Source organism: Oculina patagonica, chromosome 7 (assembly GCF_052425735.1).
Source record: "Oculina patagonica isolate OP01 chromosome 7, crgOcupat, whole genome shotgun sequence".
In the NCBI taxonomy this organism is placed as follows: Eukaryota; Metazoa; Cnidaria; class Anthozoa; order Scleractinia; family Oculinidae; genus Oculina; species Oculina patagonica.
In genome coordinates this window covers 23,783,391-23,804,668 of record NC_135764.1, presented here as the reverse complement: position 1 = coordinate 23,804,668, position 21,278 = coordinate 23,783,391, and the positions used below count along the sequence as shown (strand labels likewise).

At 38.2% G+C, this 21,278-nt stretch overlaps 1 protein-coding gene across 1 annotated transcript in view; it reads right to left on the bottom strand.

Moving 5' to 3' along the window:
- Positions 1-21,278, bottom strand: part of LOC144660433 (uncharacterized) — a 115,997-nt gene that overhangs the window by 67,125 nt on the left and 27,594 nt on the right. The window contains exons 4-6 of the mRNA XM_078521050.1: positions 7,883-7,954; positions 7,357-7,428; positions 3,795-3,866 (exon numbers count right to left, since the gene is read on the bottom strand). Coding sequence (XP_078377176.1) covers positions 3,795-3,866; positions 7,357-7,428; positions 7,883-7,954 — 216 coding nt within the window. The remainder of the gene's footprint in view (positions 1-3,794; positions 3,867-7,356; positions 7,429-7,882; positions 7,955-21,278) is intronic.

The following is a 21,278-nucleotide window of genomic DNA, read 5'->3' as shown; positions in this document are numbered from 1 at the left end:
CTTCAAAAGGCGAGTATCTCTGCTCCTTTATCGGCAAAATCGAGTGTTATTTTACCGTTCGTAGTTTGTCGTTGTTGGTGCATTTCGCAATGATTTTCACGCCACTTCGGCAAACTACACCAGTTCTCAGACTCCATTTACGAGTTAAACTGCCTTGATTTTCCTTCACTTTTTGCCAAAACAAAACACTTTTTGCTATCATGGAAGAAAATGAGATTCTTTAAATGAAAACGGCCAAATAAATTATCACAATATTGTGCTGCACGTAGACGACCGAACTACGGATTTCACTCAGTTTTTACTTTCGCACTTTTTATCAGAATAAAATTCTGCTGGGAATCGACCCAGCGATTAGTTTTGTATAAGACATTGTGTAAAACTCGAGAAGCTGCTTTTGAGAGAAATAAGCTTACACCAGGCGAGGGGTTTAATTCAAGATTTTTAAAACTTTTATCGGGAATTTTTATCGGAAAGCCGAAATCAATTTTTAAATCTATTTTAAAAAAGCGTTTAGTTTTGTGCTACATTTGTGCTATATTAATTAATTCATTTGCTTTTCTTAACCCTCTGCAGTGTAAATTAAATATGGTGAACCTTTTTTTTAGTTTTGTTCATTTTTTAGCGAAGCTATTTTATTCGGAATATATAGCAACAGCATTCTTTACTCTTGCTAACCCATCGATCGACTCAACATTGAAAGTGAATGCGCGCGTATACTGTCTAACAAACACATGAAAGTTTTCCTCTCCGAAATCGAAATAGCTGTTCACCAACCGTTGTAAATTTGAAAGGACAAAACAGCAGTGGTATTAAAGTCCTCAAAGTTCTTTAAAAGGCGAGTATTTTTTCTTTTTCAACAAAATTGAGCTGTAGTTTACCGTTCGTTTTTTTGCCGTAGCTTGTGCATTTCGCAATGATTTTCACACCATTGCGGTAAACTTCACCGGTTTTTAGATTCCCTCTAAGAGTAAAACTGCCTTGTTTATCCGTCACTTTTCGCTAAATACAAAGCACTATTTGCCATCTTTCAAGGAAATGAGATTATTTGATTGAAAATGGACAAATTAATTATCACAATATTGTGCCTTACGTAGACAATACGCATTTCATTCAGTTTGGCACTGTTTATCAGAATAAAATTCTGCTGTAAATCATTGCAGAGATCTAATATTAATTTGTTCAATACAAGCTGAAAAGTTTGAATAGCTTGTAAAACTACCTTTCAGTCAAAGAGTATTTTTGGGTCAGAGAAATAGGATTGAGACCCTGCGAGCAAAGTTTCTTTCAAGACTTTTCAAAACATTTATCGGGAATTGTTCGGGAAGACGAAATTGATTAAGATGTGTTAAGTTTTGTGGCATATTTTCTATATTTACTACTTCATTTGCTTTTCTTGATTCTCAGCAGTGTAAATTAAATATGCTGAACCTTCTTTGAGTACGGTTCATTTTAAGCGAAGCTATTTTATTCGGAATTATTAAAATAGCAAACTGAATTCTTCGGTCTTGCTCGTCGATCGAGTAGGACTCAACATTGAAATCAAATCCGCATGTATACAAACAAATATCTCGCGACACATTTTTTTCCAATCAAATTACAGTCAAAACACCTCTAGCGTTCCTGTCAAAGGTGGATTAATGATTCCATTATTGCAAATTTGATTTCATTCTTTGCTTCAATATTCCATTTTTAAATTGAATATTCCAATGTTCAAACGGCGACTCAATTCAAAACTCGAATGTTAATTGTATTGTTGTGTGGCTTCACGCGACAGGCACGTGGGAATTCGGCCTGAATTTGCATAAACTAGTCAACCGTCAAATGTCACACATGGTGTTTTCTTATCATTTTGTTCTTCACGTTCTTTTATTTCAACCCTATGATAATACCAAAAGAGAGGCGACACATTTTGGTTCACTGAAAAGGCACAAAAGTACTACTGGCAGAAGAAAAAGTGGGAAAAATGTCGTTGACCCATTTTATGCAAATTGGGGAACTTTTTTCAAATCCTCACGTGTCTGTCGCATGAATGAAATCAAGTTTTGAAGCGAGTCGCCGTTTAAACATTGAAATATTCAATTAAGAATGTTTTGAGGTGTTTCGACTGTAAAGAAGGAAAAAATAAAAACGTTATTTGCCGGCCCAGGTCGGTCCGTCTTGGGAAAAACTGTACCCTCGGTCCTGCGGCCTCGGGCCGTACTCAAGACCTCGGGAACAGTTTGCGGCCGAGGGCCGCGCTCAAGACCGAGGGTACAGTTTTCCCCAATACGGACCTCCCTGCCGGCTAAAAATATATATTTCTTTCGCAGAATTTTAATGGCCTTAAACTTTCAGTCACTTGCATCTGTTGACTTTTTCTGTTGCGTAAAAATTGAAAAATGTGCTTAAATAAATTTCTTTAGCCCTTGTGATTGGATTGTTTGTTTGTTTGTTTGTTTGTCATAATTTTAAACGCAAGCAAAGTTTGTACTGAAGTGTTCTTTATGTCACCTACAGATGGTACACAATTTTCAATGCAACATCTAAAGCGCCTGTCCAAACGTTTTCCACGGTTAAAATTATTCTTTCGAAGTGGCTTGTGGTTTATATAATAAGCTTTTCTTGTGTTCTCCAAACATTCTGCGAGGGTCCATTGCACCGGGTAAGCCACAGAAAGTGAGGTTTTATTTTTTTAATGTTACGTTTTTTTTATGAACTGAAACCCATTTAGGTTTCCTGTGCAGAGCGTCAAGTTTCACTTACAGTGAGTCCAAATTTGTCAATTTGTCAAACGCTCTTTTAGGTAGATAAAGATGTTATTGCGTTTGATTCCAACCATCATTGAAAATACATAATGCATGAGGGAAATTATAATACATTAACTTCAATATTTGATTTCGTTGTTATGACGGTAAACCGTTGAAATATTTCCAGTGCAGTCCGCTTCTTTTTACTTACAGAAATCTTAAACTTGTCAGATTGGCAAAGACGTTGTCAGGTAGAAATGTAATAGCGTTTGATGACAAACGTCTGTCGAAATACGCAATTAAATAAGTAAGATGATAATAAATAACGTCTTAGATCGACGTAGTTGTATGATACTTAGTTCTTCATTAGATGAATGTCATATGTGAGGTTTCTAGCGCGCTTCATTTTACGTACAGCGAACTAAAACACACCCTGTCCTTTCTAAACTGTTTATAGTGAGGTTTTATTTTTTTAATGTTACGTTTCTTTATGAACTGAGACCCATTTAGGTTTCCTGTGCAGAGCGTCAAGTTTCACTTACAGTGAGTCCAAATTTGTCAATTTGTCAAACGCTCTTTTAGGTAGATAAAGATGTTATTGCGTTTGATTCCAACCATCATTGAAAATACATAATGCATGAGGGAAATTATAATACATTAACTTCAATATTTGATTTCGTTGTTATGACGGTAAACCGTTGAAATATTTCCAGTGCAGTGCGCTTCTTTTTACTTACAGATTTGTTAAACTTGTCAGATTGGCAAAGACGTTGTCAGGTAGAAATGTAATAGCGTTTGATGACAAAACTCTGTCGAAATACGTAATTAAATAAGTAAGATGATAATAAATAACGTCTTAGATCGACGTAGTTGTATGATACTTAGTTCTTCATTAGATGAATGTCATATGTGAGGTTTCTAGCGCGCTTCATTTTACGTACAGCGAACTAAAACACACCCTGTCCTTTCTAAACTGTTTATAGTGAGGTTTTATTTTTTTAATGTTACGTTTCTTTATGAACTGAGACCCATTTAGGTTTCCTGTGCAGAGCGTCAAGTTTCACTTACAGTGAGTCCAAATTTGTCAATTTGTCAAACACTCTTTTAGGTAGGAATGTAATATCATTTGATGACAAATCTCTGTCGAAATATGTAATTAAATAAGTAAGATGATAATAAATAACGTCTTAGATCGACGTAGTTGTATGATACTTAGTTCTTCATTAGATGAATGTCATATGTCAGGTTTCTATGTGAGGTTACTACTTGAAATTTGCAAACGCCTCATGTTGTTGTTTATTTTCGCCGAGATCCGCTTTTAACGAATGAACTTCTTACCTTCTCTTATATTACTTATAAATTATCTTGCACTAATATTTCAGTCACTTGCAGCCTTGAATTTAATTTTCTACATTTTCCAATGAAATATTTTATTTTATTTTTTCTCAGCGCGCGAGCGCGCAAGATGAACCAAATCCTAGAATCTGATTGGTTGCGGGAGCGGGCGGAATTAATTTTCCGATCTTGACCGCGGTCAACGGAACGGGCGGGATGCAGTTTTGTGTGACGAGTTTGCCGCGCGAGATTATTTTGTAGCAGTGAAAGTTTTGCTCTCTAAAATCGGAGAAGCTGCTCACCAACCGTTGTTAATGTAAAAGGACTTCATACTTGTGGAATAAAAGGTCCTGAAGATCTTCAAAAGGCGAGTATCTCTGCTCCTTTATATCGGCAAAATCGAGTGTTATTTTACCGTTCGTAGTTTGTCGTTGTTGGTGCATTTCGCAATGATTTTCACGCCACTTCGGCAAACTACACCAGTTCTCAGACTCCATTTACGAGTTAAACTGCCTTGATTTTCCTTCACTTTTTGCCAAAACAAAACACTTTTTGCTATCATGGAAGAAAATGAGATTCTTTAAATGAAAACGGCCAAATAAATTATCACAATATTGTGCTGCACGTAGACGACCGAACTACGGATTTCACTCAGTTTTTACTTTCGCACTTTTTATCAGAATAAAATTCTGCTGGGAATCGACCCAGCGATTAGTTTTGTATAAGACATTGTGTAAAACTCGAGAAGCTGCTTTTGAGAGAAATAAGCTTACACCAGGCGAGGGGTTTAATTCAAGATTTTTAAAACTTTTATCGGGAATTTTTATCGGAAAGCCAAAATCAATTTTTAAATCTATTTTAAAAAAGCGTTTAGTTTGGTGCTACATTTGTGCTATATTAATTAATTCATTTGCTTTTCTTAACCCTCTGCAGTGTAAATTAAATATGGTGAACCTTTTTTTTAGTTTTGTTCATTTTTTAGCGAAGCTATTTTATTCGGAATATATAGCAACAGCATTCTTTACTCTTGCTAACCCATCGATCGACTCAACATTGAAAGTGAATGCGCGCGTATACTGTCTAACAAACACATGAAAGTTTTGCTCTCCGAAATCGAAATAGCTGTTCACCAACCGTTGTAAATTTGAAAGGACAAAACAGCAGTGGTATTAAAGTCCTCAAAGTTCTTCAAAAGGCGAGTATTTTTTCTTTTTCAACAAAATTGAGCTGTAGTTTACCGTTCGTTTTTTTGCCGTAGCTTGTGCATTTCGCAATGATTTTCACACCATTGCGGTAAACTTCACCGGTTTTTAGACTCCCTCTAAGAGTAAAACTGCCTTGTTTATCCATCACTTTTCGCTAAATACAAAGCACTATTTGCCATCTTTCAAGGAAATGAGATTATTTGATTGAAAATGGACAAATTAATTATCGCAATATTGTGCCTTACGTAGACAATACGCATTTCATTCAGTTTGGCACTGTTTATCAGAATAAAATTCTGCTGGAAATCATTGCAGAGATCTAATATTAATTTGTTCAATACAAGCTGAAAAGTTTGAATAGCTTGTAAAACTACCTTTCAGTCAAAGAGTATTTTTGAGTCAGAGAAATAGGATTGAGACCCTGCGAGCAAAGTTTCTTTCAAGACTTTTCAAAACATTTATCGGGAATTGTTCGGGAAGACGAAATTGATTAAGATGTGTTAAGTTTTGTGGCATATTTTCTATATTTACTACTTCATTTGCTTTTCTTGATTCTCTGCAGTGTAAATTAAATATGCTGAACCTTCTTTGAGTACGGTTCATTTTAAGCGAAGCTATTTTATTCGGAATTATTAAAATAGCAAACTGAATTCTTCGGTCTTGCTCGTCGATCGAGTAGGACTCAACATTGAAATCAAATCCGCATGTATACAAACAAATATCTCGCGACACATTTTTTTCCAATCAAATTACAGTCAAAACACCTCTAGCGTTCCTGTCAAAGGTGGATTAATGATTCCATTATTGCAAATTTGATTTCATTCTTTGCTTCAATATTCCATTTTTAAACTGAATATTCCAATGTTCAAACGGCGACTCAATTCAAAACTCGAATGTTAATTGTATTGTTGTGTGGCTTCACGCGAGAGGCACGTGGGAATTCGGCCTGAATTTGCATAAACTAGTCAACCGTCAAATGTCACACATGGTGTTTTCTTATCATTTTGTTCTTCACGTTCTTTTATTTCAACCCTATGATAATACCAAAAGAGAGGCGACACATTTTGGTTCACTGAAAAGGCACAAAAGTACTACTGGCAGAAGAAAAAGTGGGAAAAATGTCGTTGACCCATTTTATGCAAATTGGGGAACTTTTTCAAATCCTCACGTGTCTGTCGCATGAATGAAATCAAGTTTTGAAGCGAGTCGCCGTTTAAACATTGAAATATTCAATTAAGAATGTTTTGAGGTGTTTCGACTGTAAAGAAGGAAAAAATAAAAACGTTATTTGCCGGCCCAGGTCGGTCCGTCTTGGGAAAAACTGTACCCTCGGTCCTGCGGCCTCGGGCCGTACTCAAGACCTCGGGAACAGTTTGCGGCCGAGGGCCGCGCTCAAGACCGAGGGTACAGTTTTCCCCAATACGGACCTCCCTGCCGGCTAAAAATATATATTTCTTTCGCAGAATTTTAATGGCCTTAAAATTTCAGTCACTTGCATCTGTTGACTTTTTCTGTTGCGTAAAAATTAAAAAATGTGCTTAAATAAATTTCTTTAGCCCTTGTGATTGGATTGATTGTTTGTTTGTTTGTTTGTCATAATTTTAAACGCAAGCAAAGTTTGTACTGAAGTGTTCTTTATGTCACCTACAGATGGTACACAATTTTCAATGCAACATCTAAAGCGCCTGTCCAAACGTTTTCCACGGTTAAAATTATTCTTTCGAAGTGGCTTGTGGTTTATATAATAAGCTTTTCTTGTGTTCTCCAAACATTCTGCGAGGGTCCATTGCACCGGGTAAGCCACAGAAAGTGAGGTTTTATTTTTTTAATGTTACGTTTTTTTATGAACTGAAACCCATTTAGGTTTCCTGTGCAGAGCGTCAAGTTTCACTTACAGTGAGTCCAAATTTGTCAATTTGTCAAACGCTCTTTTAGGTAGATAAAGATGTTATTGCGTTTGATTCCAACCATCATTGAAAATACATAATGCATGAGGGAAATTATAATACATTAACTTCAATATTTGATTTCGTTGTTATGACGGTAAACCGTTGAAATATTTCCAGTGCAGTGCGCTTCTTTTTACTTACAGATTTGTTAAACTTGTCAGATTGGCAAAGACGTTGTCAGGTAGAAATGTAATAGCGTTTGATGACAAAACTCTGTCGAAATACGTAATTAAATAAGTAAGATGATAATAAATAACGTCTTAGATCGACGTAGTTGTATGATACTTAGTTCTTCATTAGATGAATGTCATATGTGAGGTTTCTAGCGCGCTTCATTTTACGTACAGCGAACTAAAACACACCCTGTCCTTTCTAAACTGTTTATAGTGAGGTTTTATTTTTTTAATGTTACGTTTCTTTATGAACTGAGACCCATTTAGGTTTCCTGTGCAGAGCGTCAAGTTTCACTTACAGTGAGTCCAAATTTGTCAATTTGTCAAACACTCTTTTAGGTAGATAAAGATGTTATTTCGTTTGATTCCAACCATCATTGAAAATACATAATGCATGAGGGAAATTATAATACATTAACTTCAATATTTGATTTCGTTGTTATGACGGTAAACCGTTGAAATATTTCCAGTGCAGTGCGCTTCTTTTTACTTACAGATTTGTTAAACTTGTCAGATTGGCAAAGACGTTGTCAGGTAGAAATGTAATAGCGTTTGATGACAAACGTCTGTCGAAATACGCAATTAAATAAGTAAGATGATAATAAATAACGTCTTAGATCGACGTAGTTGTATGATACTTAGTTCTTCATTAGATGAATGTCATATGTGAGGTTTCTAGCGCGCTTCATTTTACGTACAGCGAACTAAAACACACCCTGTCCTTTCTAAACTGTTTATAGTGAGGTTTTATTTTTTTAATGTTACGTTTCTTTATGAACTGAGACCCATTTAGGTTTCCTGTGCAGAGCGTCAAGTTTCACTTACAGTGAGTCCAAATTTGTCAATTTGTCAAACACTCTTTTAGGTAGGAATGTAATATCATTTGATGACAAATCTCTGTCGAAATATGTAATTAAATAAGTAAGATGATAATAAATAACGTCTTAGATCGACGTAGTTGTATGATACTTAGTTCTTCATTAGATGAACGTCATATGTCAGGTTTCTATGTGAGGTTACTACTTGAAATTTGCAAACGCCTCATGTTGTTGTTTATTTTCGCCGAGATCCGCTTTTAACGAATGAACTCCTACCTTCTCTTATATTACTTATAAATTATCTTGCACTAATATTTCAGTCACTTGCAGCCTTGAATTTAATTTTCTACATTTTCCAATGAAATATTTTATTTTATTCTTTCTCAGCGCGCGAGCGGGCAAGATGAACCAAATCCTAGAATCTGATTGGTTGCGGGAGCGGGCGGAATTAATTTTCCGATCTTGACCGCGGTCAACGGAACGGGCGGGATGCAGTTTTGTGTGACGAGTTTGCCGCGCGAGATTATTTTGTAGCGGTGAAAGTTTTGCTCTCTAAAATCGGAGAAGCTGCTCACCAACCGTTGTTTATGTAAAAGGACTTCATACTTGTGGAATAAAAGGTCCTGAAGATCTTCAAAAGGCGAGTATCTTTGTTCCTTTATATCGGCAAAATCGAGTGTTATTTTACCGTTCGTAGTTTGTCGTTGTTGGTGCATTTCGCAATGATTTTCACGCCACTTCGGCAAACTACACCAGTTCTCAGACTCCATTTACGAGTTAAACTGCCTTGATTTTCCTTCACTTTTTGCCAAAACAAAACACGTTTTGCTATCATGGAAGAAAATGAGATTCTTTAAATGAAAACGGCCAAATAAATTATCACAATATTGTGCTGTACGTAGACGACCGAACTACGGATTTCATTCAGTTTCACTTTCGCACTGTTTATCAGAATAAAATTCTGCTGGGAATCGACCCGGCGATTAGTTTTGTATAAGACATTGTGTAAAACTCGAGAAACTGCTTTTGAGAGAAATAAGCTTACACCAGGCGAGGGGTTTAATTCAAGATTTTTAAAACTTTTATCGGGAATTTTTATCGGAAAGCCAAAATCAATTTTTAAATCTATTTTAAAAAAGCGTTTAGTTTTGTGCTACATTTGTGCTATATTAATTAATTCATTTGCTTTTCTTAACCCTCTGCAGTGTAAATTAAATATGGTGAACCTTTTTTTAGTTTTGTTCATTTTTTAGCGAAGCTATTTTATTCGGAATATATAGCAACAGCATTCTTTACTCCTGCTAACCCGTCGATCGACTCAAGATTGAAAGTGAATGCGCGCGTATACTGTCTAACAAACACATGAAAGTTTTCCTCTCCGAAATCGAAATAGCTGTTCACCAACCGTTGTAAATTTGAAAGGACAAAACAGCAGTGGTATTAAAGTCCTCAAAGTTCTTTAAAAGGCGAGTATTTTTTCTTTTTCAACAAAATTGAGCTGTAGTTTACCGTTCGTTTTTTTTGCCGTAGCTTGTGCATTTCGCAATGATTTTCACACCATTGCGGTAAACTTCACCGGTTTTTAGATTCCCTCTAAGAGTAAAACTGCCTTGTTTATCCGTCACTTTTCGCTAAATACAAAGCACTATTTGCCATCTTTCAAGGAAATGAGATTATTTGATTGAAAATGGACAAATTAATTATCACAATATTGTGCCTTACGTAGACAATACGCATTTCATTCAGTTTGGCACTGTTTATCAGAATAAAATTCTGCTGGAAATCATTGCAGAGATCTAATATTAATTTGTTCAATACAAGCTGAAAAGTTTGAATAGCTTGTAAAACTACTTTTCAGTCAAAGAGTATTTTTGAGTCAGAGAAATAGGATTGAGACCCTGCGAGCAAAGTTTCTTTCAAGACTTTTCAAAACATTTATCGGGAATTGTTCGGGAAGACGAAATTGATTAAGATGTGTTAAGTTTTGTGGCATATTTTCTATATTTACTACTTCATTTGCTTTTCTTGATTCTCTGCAGTGTAAATTAAATATGCTGAACCTTCTTTGAGTACGGTTCATTTTAAGCGAAGCTATTTTATTCGGAATTATTAAAATAGCAAACTGAATTCTTCGGTCTTGCTCGTCGATCGAGTAGGACTCAACATTGAAATCAAATCCGCATGTATACAAACAAATATCTCGCGACACATTTTTTTCCAATCAAATTACAGTCAAAACACCTCTAGCGTTCCTGTCAAAGGTGGATTAATGATTCCATTATTGCAAATTTGATTTCATTCTTTGCTTCAATATTCCATTTTTAAATTGAATATTCCAATGTTCAAACGGCGACTCAATTCAAAACTCGAATGTTAATTGGATTGTTGTGTGGCTTCACGCGAGAGGCACGTGGGAATTCGGCCTGAATTTGCATAAACTAGTCAACCGTCAAATGTCACACATGGTGTTTTCTTATCATTTTGTTCTTCACGTTCTTTTATTTCAACCCTATGATAATACCAAAAGAGAGGCGACACATTTTGGTTCACTGAAAAGGCACAAAAGTACTACTGGCAGAAGAAAAAGTGGGAAAAATGTCGTTGACCCATTTTATGCAAATTGGGGAACTTTTTCAAATCCTCACGTGTCTGTCGCATGAATGAAATCAAGTTTTGAAGCGAGTCGCCGTTTAAACATTGAAATATTCAATTAAGAATGTTTTGAGGTGTTTCGACTGTAAAGTAGGAAAAAATAAAAACGTTATTTGCCGGCCCAGGTCGGTCCGTCTTGGGAAAAACTGTACCCTCGGTCCTGCGGCCTCGGGCCGTACTCAAGACCTCGGGAACAGTTTGCGGCCGAGGGCCGCGCTCAAGACCGAGGGTACAGTTTTTCCCAATACGGACCTCCCTGCCGGCTAAAAACATATATTTCTTTCGCAGAATTTTAATGGCCTTAAAATTTCAGTCACTTGCATCTGTTGACTTTTTCTGTGGCGTAAAAATTGAAAAATGTGCTTAAATAAATTTCTTTAGCCCTTGTGATTGGATTGTTTGTTTGTTTGTTTGTCATAATTTTAAACGCAAGCAAAGTTTGTACTGAAGTGTTCTTTATGTCACCTACAGATGGTACACAATTTTCAATGCAACATCTAAAGCGCCTGTCCAAACGTTTTCCACGGTTAAAATTATTCTTTCGAAGTGGCTTGTGGTTTATCTAATAAGCTTTTCTTGTGTTCTCCAAACATTCTGCGAGGGTCCATTGCACCGGGTAAGCCACAGAAAGTGAGGTTTTATTTTTTTAATGTTACGTTTTTTTATGAACTGAAACCCATTTAGGTTTCCTGTGCAGAGCGTCAAGTTTCACTTACAGTGAGTCCAAATTTGTCAATTTGTCAAACGCTCTTTTAGGTAGATAAAGATGTTATTGCGTTTGATTCCAACCATCATTGAAAATACATAATGCATGAGGGAAATTATAATACATTAACTTCAATATTTGATTTCGTTGTTATGACGGTAGACCGTTGAAATATTTCCAGTGCAGTGCGCTTCTTTTTACTTACAGATATGTTAAACTTGTCAGATTGGCAAAGACGTTGTCAGGTAGAAATGTAATAGCGTTTGATGACAAAATTCTGTCGAAATACGTAATTAAATAAGTAAGATGATAATAAATAACGTCTTAGATCGACGTAGTTGTATGATACTTAGTTCTTCATTAGATGAATGTCATATGTGAGGTTTCTAGCGCGCTTCATTTTACGTACAACGAACTAAAACACACCCTGTCCTTTCTAAACTGTTTATAGTCAGCGAAGCTCAACTAAAGAATATCTTTTAAAATAAACAAGATCGGTTCGCATTTTCAGTCGAGAAGGATTTACATCCACTTTCAGGTTTTACTTGGCATAGCGGCTTTCTATCGGCATCCATCTTTCGACGTACTAAACAAACAACACGGATCGAAATCTGCTAATCACAGCCGACAAGGATGACATTCTGACCTTGTGTGCTCATTTGCATAAACCCAACATCGGTATGCATCGGTTTTTAATGGCTCGTTTCAAACAGCACGTCCAAAGATGATGTCGAAAGATGAATGTACAAAGATAGCTATGCACGTGACACTGAAAGCGGGTGCAAACATATTTCCCATAATATTATTTATCGACGACGAAACCGTTTTAGTGGTTTGTACTTTAGGCTAGCAGAAAAGTCTTTGTCGGAATTTTTAAACATCAACGGAAAAAAATATCTCATATTCTGGTCCATTGATGGTATACGCCACTCTAAATGCTTTAGTAAATGACTTATAATTAATATGATAGTGCCACTTTGCCGCAGTACTAGTTTCACTGATCCACTTTCCCACTGTGCCATGGTGTAACTGTGCTACTGTTCCACTGTGCCACTGTGCTACTGTGCTTCTGCGCAACATCAAAACTGTGTCACTGTGTCACTGTGTCACTGCACCACTGTACCACTGTACCACTGTGCAACTGCAAAACTGTGTCACTGTGTTACTGTTTCACTGTGCAAATGTGCCACCGCGCTACAGCGCTATTGCGCAACAGCAAAACTGTGTCCCTGTTACTATGTCATTGCGCTACTGTGCAACTGTGAAACTGCGCAACGGCCAAACTGTACCACCGTGTTACTGTTCCACTGAGTTACTGTGCAACAGTGTCACTTAATGCCTTTGTTCCTCATGCACTGTACCACTGTGACACTGCGCAACTGTGCTACGGTGCCACCGTTTCACTGTGTCATTGTGCCACTGTACCACTCTGCTGCTGTGCCGCTGTGCCGCTGTGTCATTCCGCTACTATGTAGATGTGCAACTGCGCAGTTGTGTCACTGTTCCACCGTGTCACTGTGCCACCGTATCACTGTGTCACTGTTCCACTGTGTAACTACGCTACTGTGCAACTGCGCTACTGTGCCAGTGTGCTTGGGAGTCGCGTACGTACGCCCGTACGTACGCATGAGGCCTGGGAACAAGGTTGCCCACCCGTGGCTAAAGAAAAGTAAGGAAATTACAAAAAGCAAATGAAGCTCGCAAGGCAAGACAAATGTACATAAATAAGTAATAGCCCCCCCCCCCCCGCTCCCCCTCCTCCCCCGCCCCCCCCACGCGCTCCGCCCCCCACTCAACAGCAACCCTCCGCTCCCTCACGCGAGAGGAAGGGGTAAAATTACACAGCGATACTACGCAGCAAAATATTTGAGAGGTTTATTATCCAACTGCTCTATTGTGTTAGTCTTTGTTTTCATGTGAGAGTATATCGAAGCCTTTACACCCAACATAAATTGCCCTCGTCCTATCGCTACACGGTTAAATTCAATTTATTGGTCTCTGGTATCTTCTATCAACTGGATAATGTGGACGTTTCAGTTTGATCTAAACGAAGTTATGTTATGAGAACGCGTTATGTTATGATTGTGGCAAACGCCCAAGCCCGCCATCATACCTAGAGAGACCTATACACAAATTTGTTCTACTATTGACTGCAGATGAAGTGGCCGAGGACGACGTTCTTCACCAGGAGACCGGAGAAGTCCCCATCGAGGAGCCAACTAAGAACACTTAAATAGAGACTGAAAAAGATTATCGACAGTGAACATTGCGGTTGAACATTTAAGTACTGTTGCAGATCATTTGAACAACTGAACTTTCAGGATGCTACTGTTTGAGAGTTGAACCGATAGTTGAAAATTTTTTGCTGTTAATTGTTATAAACTGTTTACTTTTTTAACTGCATGTATGCAGTTGAGGAGCAGCTCTACAGTAGTAAGGTCAGCGGAGGTCACCAATTTGCCTTGGTGACCGCCTATGTTGCTAAGTAGCCGCGCCTTTCTTGCTAGTCGCCATGTTTTCGTATCACAAGTGTGATTCGTGTAGTTAAAGTTAAATCCGTGTAATCCTCGAGCTATCCGCCTTGGTTAGGCGTACTAAGTTGTTACCTCGGGAATAAAGTGGTTCCTGCGAATAACAACGGGGTTTATTTTTGTTTGTCGAAACTCCTCTTGGACGAATCAAGTGCGACGTTCGGGGGGCAGCCACGTGTGTTTAGTTGACATTTCAAGCAGTTATTTCGTTTTGTTCGGTCGTTTTTCAGTTGATTGGTTGTGGTTCGAGACGCGCATTTTTTAAATAAAATAGCTAAAGCTCAAAAACAGCTTAAAATTTTGTTTGCTGTCGTTTTGCATATCATGTGAGAAATAGGTAGAATGCACGCTGGTATGAAAACAAATAAGGAATCTCTATTGTTCTTTCTAATTAGCATTAACGTTAATGAGCAGAATAACCTGCACATGCGTTAACTATGCACTGCCTTTTGAATCTTGGCGCACTTCAAAACCGTACTCTGCCGAACCATAGTTAATAGAGGGAAATGGTTATGAAACCCCGCAAAGTTCTTTGTTGTAGGTTTTTGTTCGCTATTTTGGGCGTTGAGAGTGCACAAAACCTGGCAAAACATAATAGGTGGTTACGTGTGTTCATGCAACTAACCAATAGAAACATTGCGATTACGTAATTCATGCATAGTGTATGAGTGAAAAACAAAAGATGTGCACCTTCGTGGACCTTTCAACCTAAATCTTGGCTTCTTTGTTTCCTGCTTTGATGTTTACCGAGATTCATAACCAGTTCCCTCTATTAACTATGGCCGAACAACACGTGAAATGACGAAATTCTGCGTATTTTTGGACAACGTCAGCCAAGACGGCTAATTTTTGTTTTTTCTGTTTTGGTTTAAACGCCCTTTTTGAATATTCAGCGGGAGCTACTTCTTAAAGCGATAAATAAGCAGAGTACGTCCGTAAAGTTGCGAACTTCTCAAGTAAAATATAAATTCATTTTCCACCAGACGTTGTCGATGACGTTGCGGTCTGCGGAATCGGCCTGCGGTCGTCTTCAAAAACACCAATTATGATGTCAAAAACTCGTTCCATTCGTTCCATTTAAGTGCGCAGTCATTCAAAGATGTTTTCGTGAAGCCTTCGGAAATCTTCGTATTTTTTGCTGTTATTCACGCTTTAAGGTTCTGTAAGTAATTTTTTTCTCAATTTCACTCAATAATGGATAGGTTTAGCGTTTGGTTTGTTAAAATGGCATTTTGAAATTTCTGTTCATTTGACCTTTAACTGTGATGTGTAGTACATTTAAGCTTACGCTTTTATGTCAGTTCATTTTTTTGTTCCCGTGAGTAAGTTTTATTTGCTTTGGATTTACCGATTTGCTATTGCCACAAGTTGATTTTCTTTGGCCGTCAATAAAGTCGAATTCTAATCCTTTGCCGTAAGAGTTTATTTCTTATTGCTGTGAGTTTATTCCGATTTTTAGCCATACGTTTTCTCGGCGGAAGAAATTCATACAGTATAAATTACGTTTTTAGAAGTGGTAAACGACGAATAAGCAAAAAGCTCGAACAAAATAAATTTATTTAAACTAAATTTGCTCTGAAAAAAATGTTTACCCCATCTAGCACGAGCGCGAGATGAAAAATACGAACTGACTCATATTTTTCAAAGTAGCTTAAACAATTATTTTGCTTTAGTGTAGCCCACTTTTATAATAAATAACTACACTGAATAGAGATGATTTAGTGTGAGTTTAAATTTGTTTTAACTGTACACATGGTAAGAAATAAAAGTTGATCTTATCAACTTTATGTAAACATTCCACGCAAAGGTTAATTTTCCCCATGTGAACTTCAACTGAGTAAAATAAAAACATAGACTTGCTTACCGTGGTGTTCGCTGATACATTGTAAATCCTGTTTTCCTCATTTACGACAAAACCTAAGCCCTCGGCGAAGCTGGTTATCCAATTTTCTTGACGCGCCATTTGTAACTGATTTCCACGTCTTGAAGTGACAGTTCTTTTCCATGCATTTTTGAAAACAGTCCAGTCTTAACTGATCAGTGTAAACAGGAATACGAAGTACTTTGCTTTAAATCAACTTAAAGCTTAGCAGCAGTGGTAGATAAATCGATACGGTCGGCGAATCTTCGGTTCGATCGAGTTGCGAAAACCGCCATTTGAGATTTGTCGGCCCTCTGTCCTGCGGCATGCAGATAATTAATTCACACTTGAGTAACTTCCGGCACATGAAATCGATAACCACCGTGACCAGATAGCACCCTGCTTTTTTGGTATATTGGTTGGGGCACTGTTTTTATTATTTTAATATAAGCTCTGAATGAAAAACGTTTGGGCTGAACTTGTAATTAAGTTTCACTTCAGTAAGCCACGTTCGAGAGAGTTGTTAAATGGCTGCATGAAAGCGGACACCTGGTGTTGGTCCTGTCCTTGCCGTTGTTTCAGTCATTTTTATACTGTAACCAGCTAGGCTACGTTTACACGGGACCGGACCGGAACCGTTCCGAACCGGACCGGACCGGATCGGCCTCTGTTTACACGGAACCATTTGGAACCGATCCATGTGTTTAAACGGGATTGCTCTGGAACCGGTCCGGAACGGATCCATAACTGGACCTGCTATAACTGGACCTGCAAAATAGCAGGTCCAGTTATGGATCCGTCCCGGACCGGTTCCAGAACGGTCCCGTGTAAACAGAAGGCCTATCCGGTCAGAAAATCGGACGGTATCCGTTCCGGACAACGGCAGTGGTAGATAAATCGATTCGGCCGGTGAATCTTCTTTTTGAAAACCGCTATTTGAGATTTGTCGGCCCTTTGTCCTGCGGTATGCAGATGATGTATTTCACACTTGCGTAACATCCGGCACATGAAATCGACAACCGCTGTGACCAGATAGCACCCTGCGTTTTGGTATAATATTGGTTGAGGCACCATATTATTGCTATATTAATATAAGCTCTAAATGAAAAACTTTTGGGCTGAACATGTAATTTAGTTAGCCACCGTTTAAGAAAGTTTGTAAATGGTTGCATGGTAGCGCTTTTAACTCCCGGGTCTAAGGACCTGTTTACATGGAAGGCGGGTGCCCCGGCTAACCGAGTTACCCGACTAACTGAGCTAACCTGGGCGAGCCAACTTTTCATACGTTTCTTGAGAGAACGCATTGCAGCATTTACATGCAGAACGGGAAACCCGCCTTGCCGGAGCACTCGGTCTGCTTGCCCGGGGCTCCCTTCTAGGCGGGATAGCTTTTTGCCATGTAAGCGGTTATGCCCGGGCTATCCCGTCTGGACCCAAACAGTGCTATTTGGCCAAAATTAGATCAAATTAGTTTTATCTGTAGACTGGAAATTTTTTTTCTTTGCGCAACAGCTAATTAATTCGAAATTTTCGTAGGAATGATTATCCTAACTCACGAAACAAAAAATTTTTAATTTTTTTTTTTTAATTTAGCGGCCAAAGACTGTTGAATTTCGATTGAATTTCTCCATAAATGGACGTACTAAAGTTCTAAGAGCTTGCACATCAAAATAAAATAGGTTTGAAGACGGCTAGCCTTGATTATTTAGTAAAAAGTCATATATTTCTTCAATCATTTGGAGCTTCATGGTTTTCCCACGCTGTGACACGCTTCAATGACGCTTTCTCGACTTGGGTAAAAGGGCTGTGAATTTTACATGTAAAGGCGGGCTATGTTTCATCCCTTCTAGCCGGGTAACTCGATTAGCCGGGGCACCCTCCCTCCATGTAAACAGGCCCTAAAGTTCTTCTGTTGCGTTGCTTCGCTTTATTTTATATTTGTTTGTTCTTATCTTTGCCCAAGTTCTTGATTAGGTCAAGACAAAACAGGTGAAAACAAAATCTAAGATGAATCCGTCTTCTGTGAATGTTAAAAATATATATATGAGCATATATATATTCTGTTGGGGTCCGGCGTAAACAAGGGAATTCGAAGGTGCCCCCCCGCCAGAGCTTGCGGGGAGGGACGAGCGCCTCGCCGTCAGGGGACCCAAATGTATTAAAAATATCACAGTCATTATATAAATACTTTGTTTTTAAACCTATTTTCCGGTGTGCTTTTAAGTTGATTTGAAAGCTTTTAGGGGAAAGACGGTTTAAGTTTCAAATATTATCCGCAGTCTGTTCCTTCGTAAATACGACAGTTGTAATTACAATACGATTCAAGTTTCCAAACAACAAGTGATAAAAAGTAATAACTTTATAATCACCTTAATTCTCAATTCCCTAGGCGAACTTCATTAGGAGGGAGTTGCGGAAGCTGGGGTATTCCCTAAAAACTGCTCTGTGCCGTCCAATGAGGTCGTGATTTTGGGTTCCCGATCTAGAACGGGATTTTCAATAATAGACGATATCTAGAATGAGGTATGTTAGGGTTATTTTTAGGCAACGAGGGGATATGTGATTTATTCACCGAGGGCGCAGCCCGAGGTGAATAAATCACATATCCCTGAGGTGCCTAAAAATAACCGGCTTATTTTTTGCATGGGCGAGGTATCTTTTCTATGTTGTTTTGATGTAGCTAGGTACGCCGAAGAAAAACAAATGTTTTTCCCGACACACACTTAACAACAGGAAAAAGGTTCCGAAAAGACGCACTGGGGTTTTCACATTGTTAAATTTTATAATAAACAGGTTATTTTTTCGTTTTTGATACGCCGACCAAAACAAAAAATATGCGTGCCAAACAAGCTTTACAATAGATTAAAGATTCCGAAAGTACGCATTCGGATTTTGTAATTGTCTAATAGTTCCGACAACTTTATAACCACCTTTCTTCACCACTTTACTGCAAAGTTGGCAGAAGTGAGTGAGCCTGCGAAGGAAAGTTCTAATTTTTCGACAAATCCGGGAAATTACTTGGAGAAATTGCTTTCCTCTAAGAATCTGGGAGAGGGCTACGAAAACGCTCAGTTTAGCATTGAGGAGGCGACAGAAAGGTTGTTTACCTTTAACCAGGCGAAAACAAATGGAAAGAAAACGTCGAATAGGCTAGAGATATCATCGTTGAAGATTACAAATTAAAGAGCTGCTGCTGGCCAGGAACAGTGAAGGATCCCGAAGAACACTAAAAAAGGTAACCTTTTGGTGTTTGAATGTTTGGAGTATGTGACCGAACGGAATGAACTGCTTCGGAATTCTGAAAAAGCAAACGTCGAGGCTAGAGTTCCGGAACGCATTTCTCATGTTTTCAATTAAGCATTTGCTCAGTAGTATTTAAAATGTAACAACAGTCAAGGTAAAATAAATGTAACGTTATTTAAGTAAAGTTGTTGTTTTGTTTGTAATGCGAAGCATCCCTTTCCCTCTGTCCCTCGTCTCCCCGCCGTGGCCGGGTATGTGGCTGTGCTACGAGGGGAATATTACCGTAATATTCCCCTAGGGGATTATCAACTCTAATATTCCCCTAGGGGAATATTAGAATATCAGCCCCGCAGCCCCCCCTCTCCCCTGTTACAATCAAAGCCGCTCCCAGCTTTTCAGACAGTTGTTAATTAGCGGGGTTTATTCAATATAATCAGCCTGGAAGAACAAAGGAAAACGAGCCATGTGAAAAATAAGGTATTTTAAACACACAAAAGTTTCAAAATATCTAGAGCGCGGTATCTTTTGAATGCAAGTTCTTTCTAACTGAATACCAGAGGCCCTTCCAATTATGCTGGTAAAAAGGGAATTTTATGCTTCAAGCAATGCTTGTTTTTTGTCCGAAATAATGCTCAACTGTAATTATACTCATTTTTTAAATAATGCTACTCTGGTATAAAGCCTTGTTGTATTTTGCAGAAATAAATACAAAAATGGCATCACGTCAGAAGTCCATAACAAACTTCTGGTTACGTGAATTTTTCTTCACCTAGCTTTAATCGAATGAAGTGGAAAACACCCTTTCTTTTTTTTACACCAATATACACCTTGGTGTAAACAGTCAAAAATGTTCGGCGTTTTATTATAAATTATGACTGGTAGACTATTACAACTGCAAATACATGATATATGGTCCCTTTCTCCCCACCCTTCCTTCCCGCTTTCATCTCGCCCATTCCTCCACAGGAGAAAGAAAAAGAGCCTGTTTACAGGCTAGACTACACAGAATATATATTTTTAACATTCACGGGAGACGGATCCAACGACGCCATCTAAGGTTTTGTGTACAGCCAACTCTCTCTGAAACGGGTACCTTCGGGACCGGCTCCAACTCAGTTCGTCTAAAAGAGATATCCGTCTTATAGGGATTTTAACGCGTTTCAAATTTTCCACTGAAGAAGGGGCAGTAACCCCGAAACGTATGGAAACAGTTATCTATCATCTGGTCCATTTTACATTTACATCTTAAATTATCGTTTACATACACTAGTTATATGCGCTACACAGTCGCACGAAATTTCTGTTAGATATTTCTATGTAACCGTCTCAAAGCCGATGATTTAGTTACAGGTATAAAAATGACTGAAAAAAACGGCAAGGACAGGACCAACACCAGGTTTACGTCTTATACAGATCTTCAATAAGAGAGAGTTGACTCTACAACTGTTTTGCCTTAGCACAATCAAGAATTTGAACAAGGGTAAGAACTGGATAAAAAATATGAAACAAAGCGAAGCAAAGCAACAGAAGAACTTTCGACCCGGAAGTTAAAAGCGCTTTCATGCAGCCATTTAACAACTCTCTCGAACGTGGCTTACCGAAGTGAAACTTAATTACAAGTTCAGCCCAAAAGTTTTTCATTCAGAGCTTATATTAAAATAATAAAAATAGTGCCTCAACCAATATACCAAAAAAGCAGGGTGCTATCTGGTCACGGTCGTTATCGATTTCATGTGCCGGAAGTTACTCAAGTGTGAATTAATTATCTGCATACCGCAGGACAAAGGGCCGACAAATCTCAAATGGCGGTATTCGCAACTCGATCGAACCGAAGATTCGCCGGCCGTATCGATTTATCTACCACTGCTGCTAAGCTTTAAGTTGATTTAAAGCAAAGTACTTCGTATTCCTGTTTACACTGATCAGTTAAGACTGGACTGTTTTCTAGAATGCATGGAAAAGAACTGTCACTTCAAGACGTAGAAATCAGTTACAAATGGCGCGTCAAGAAAATTGGATAACCAGCTTCGCCGAGGGCTTAGGTTTTGTCGTAAATGAGGAAAACAGGATTTACAATGT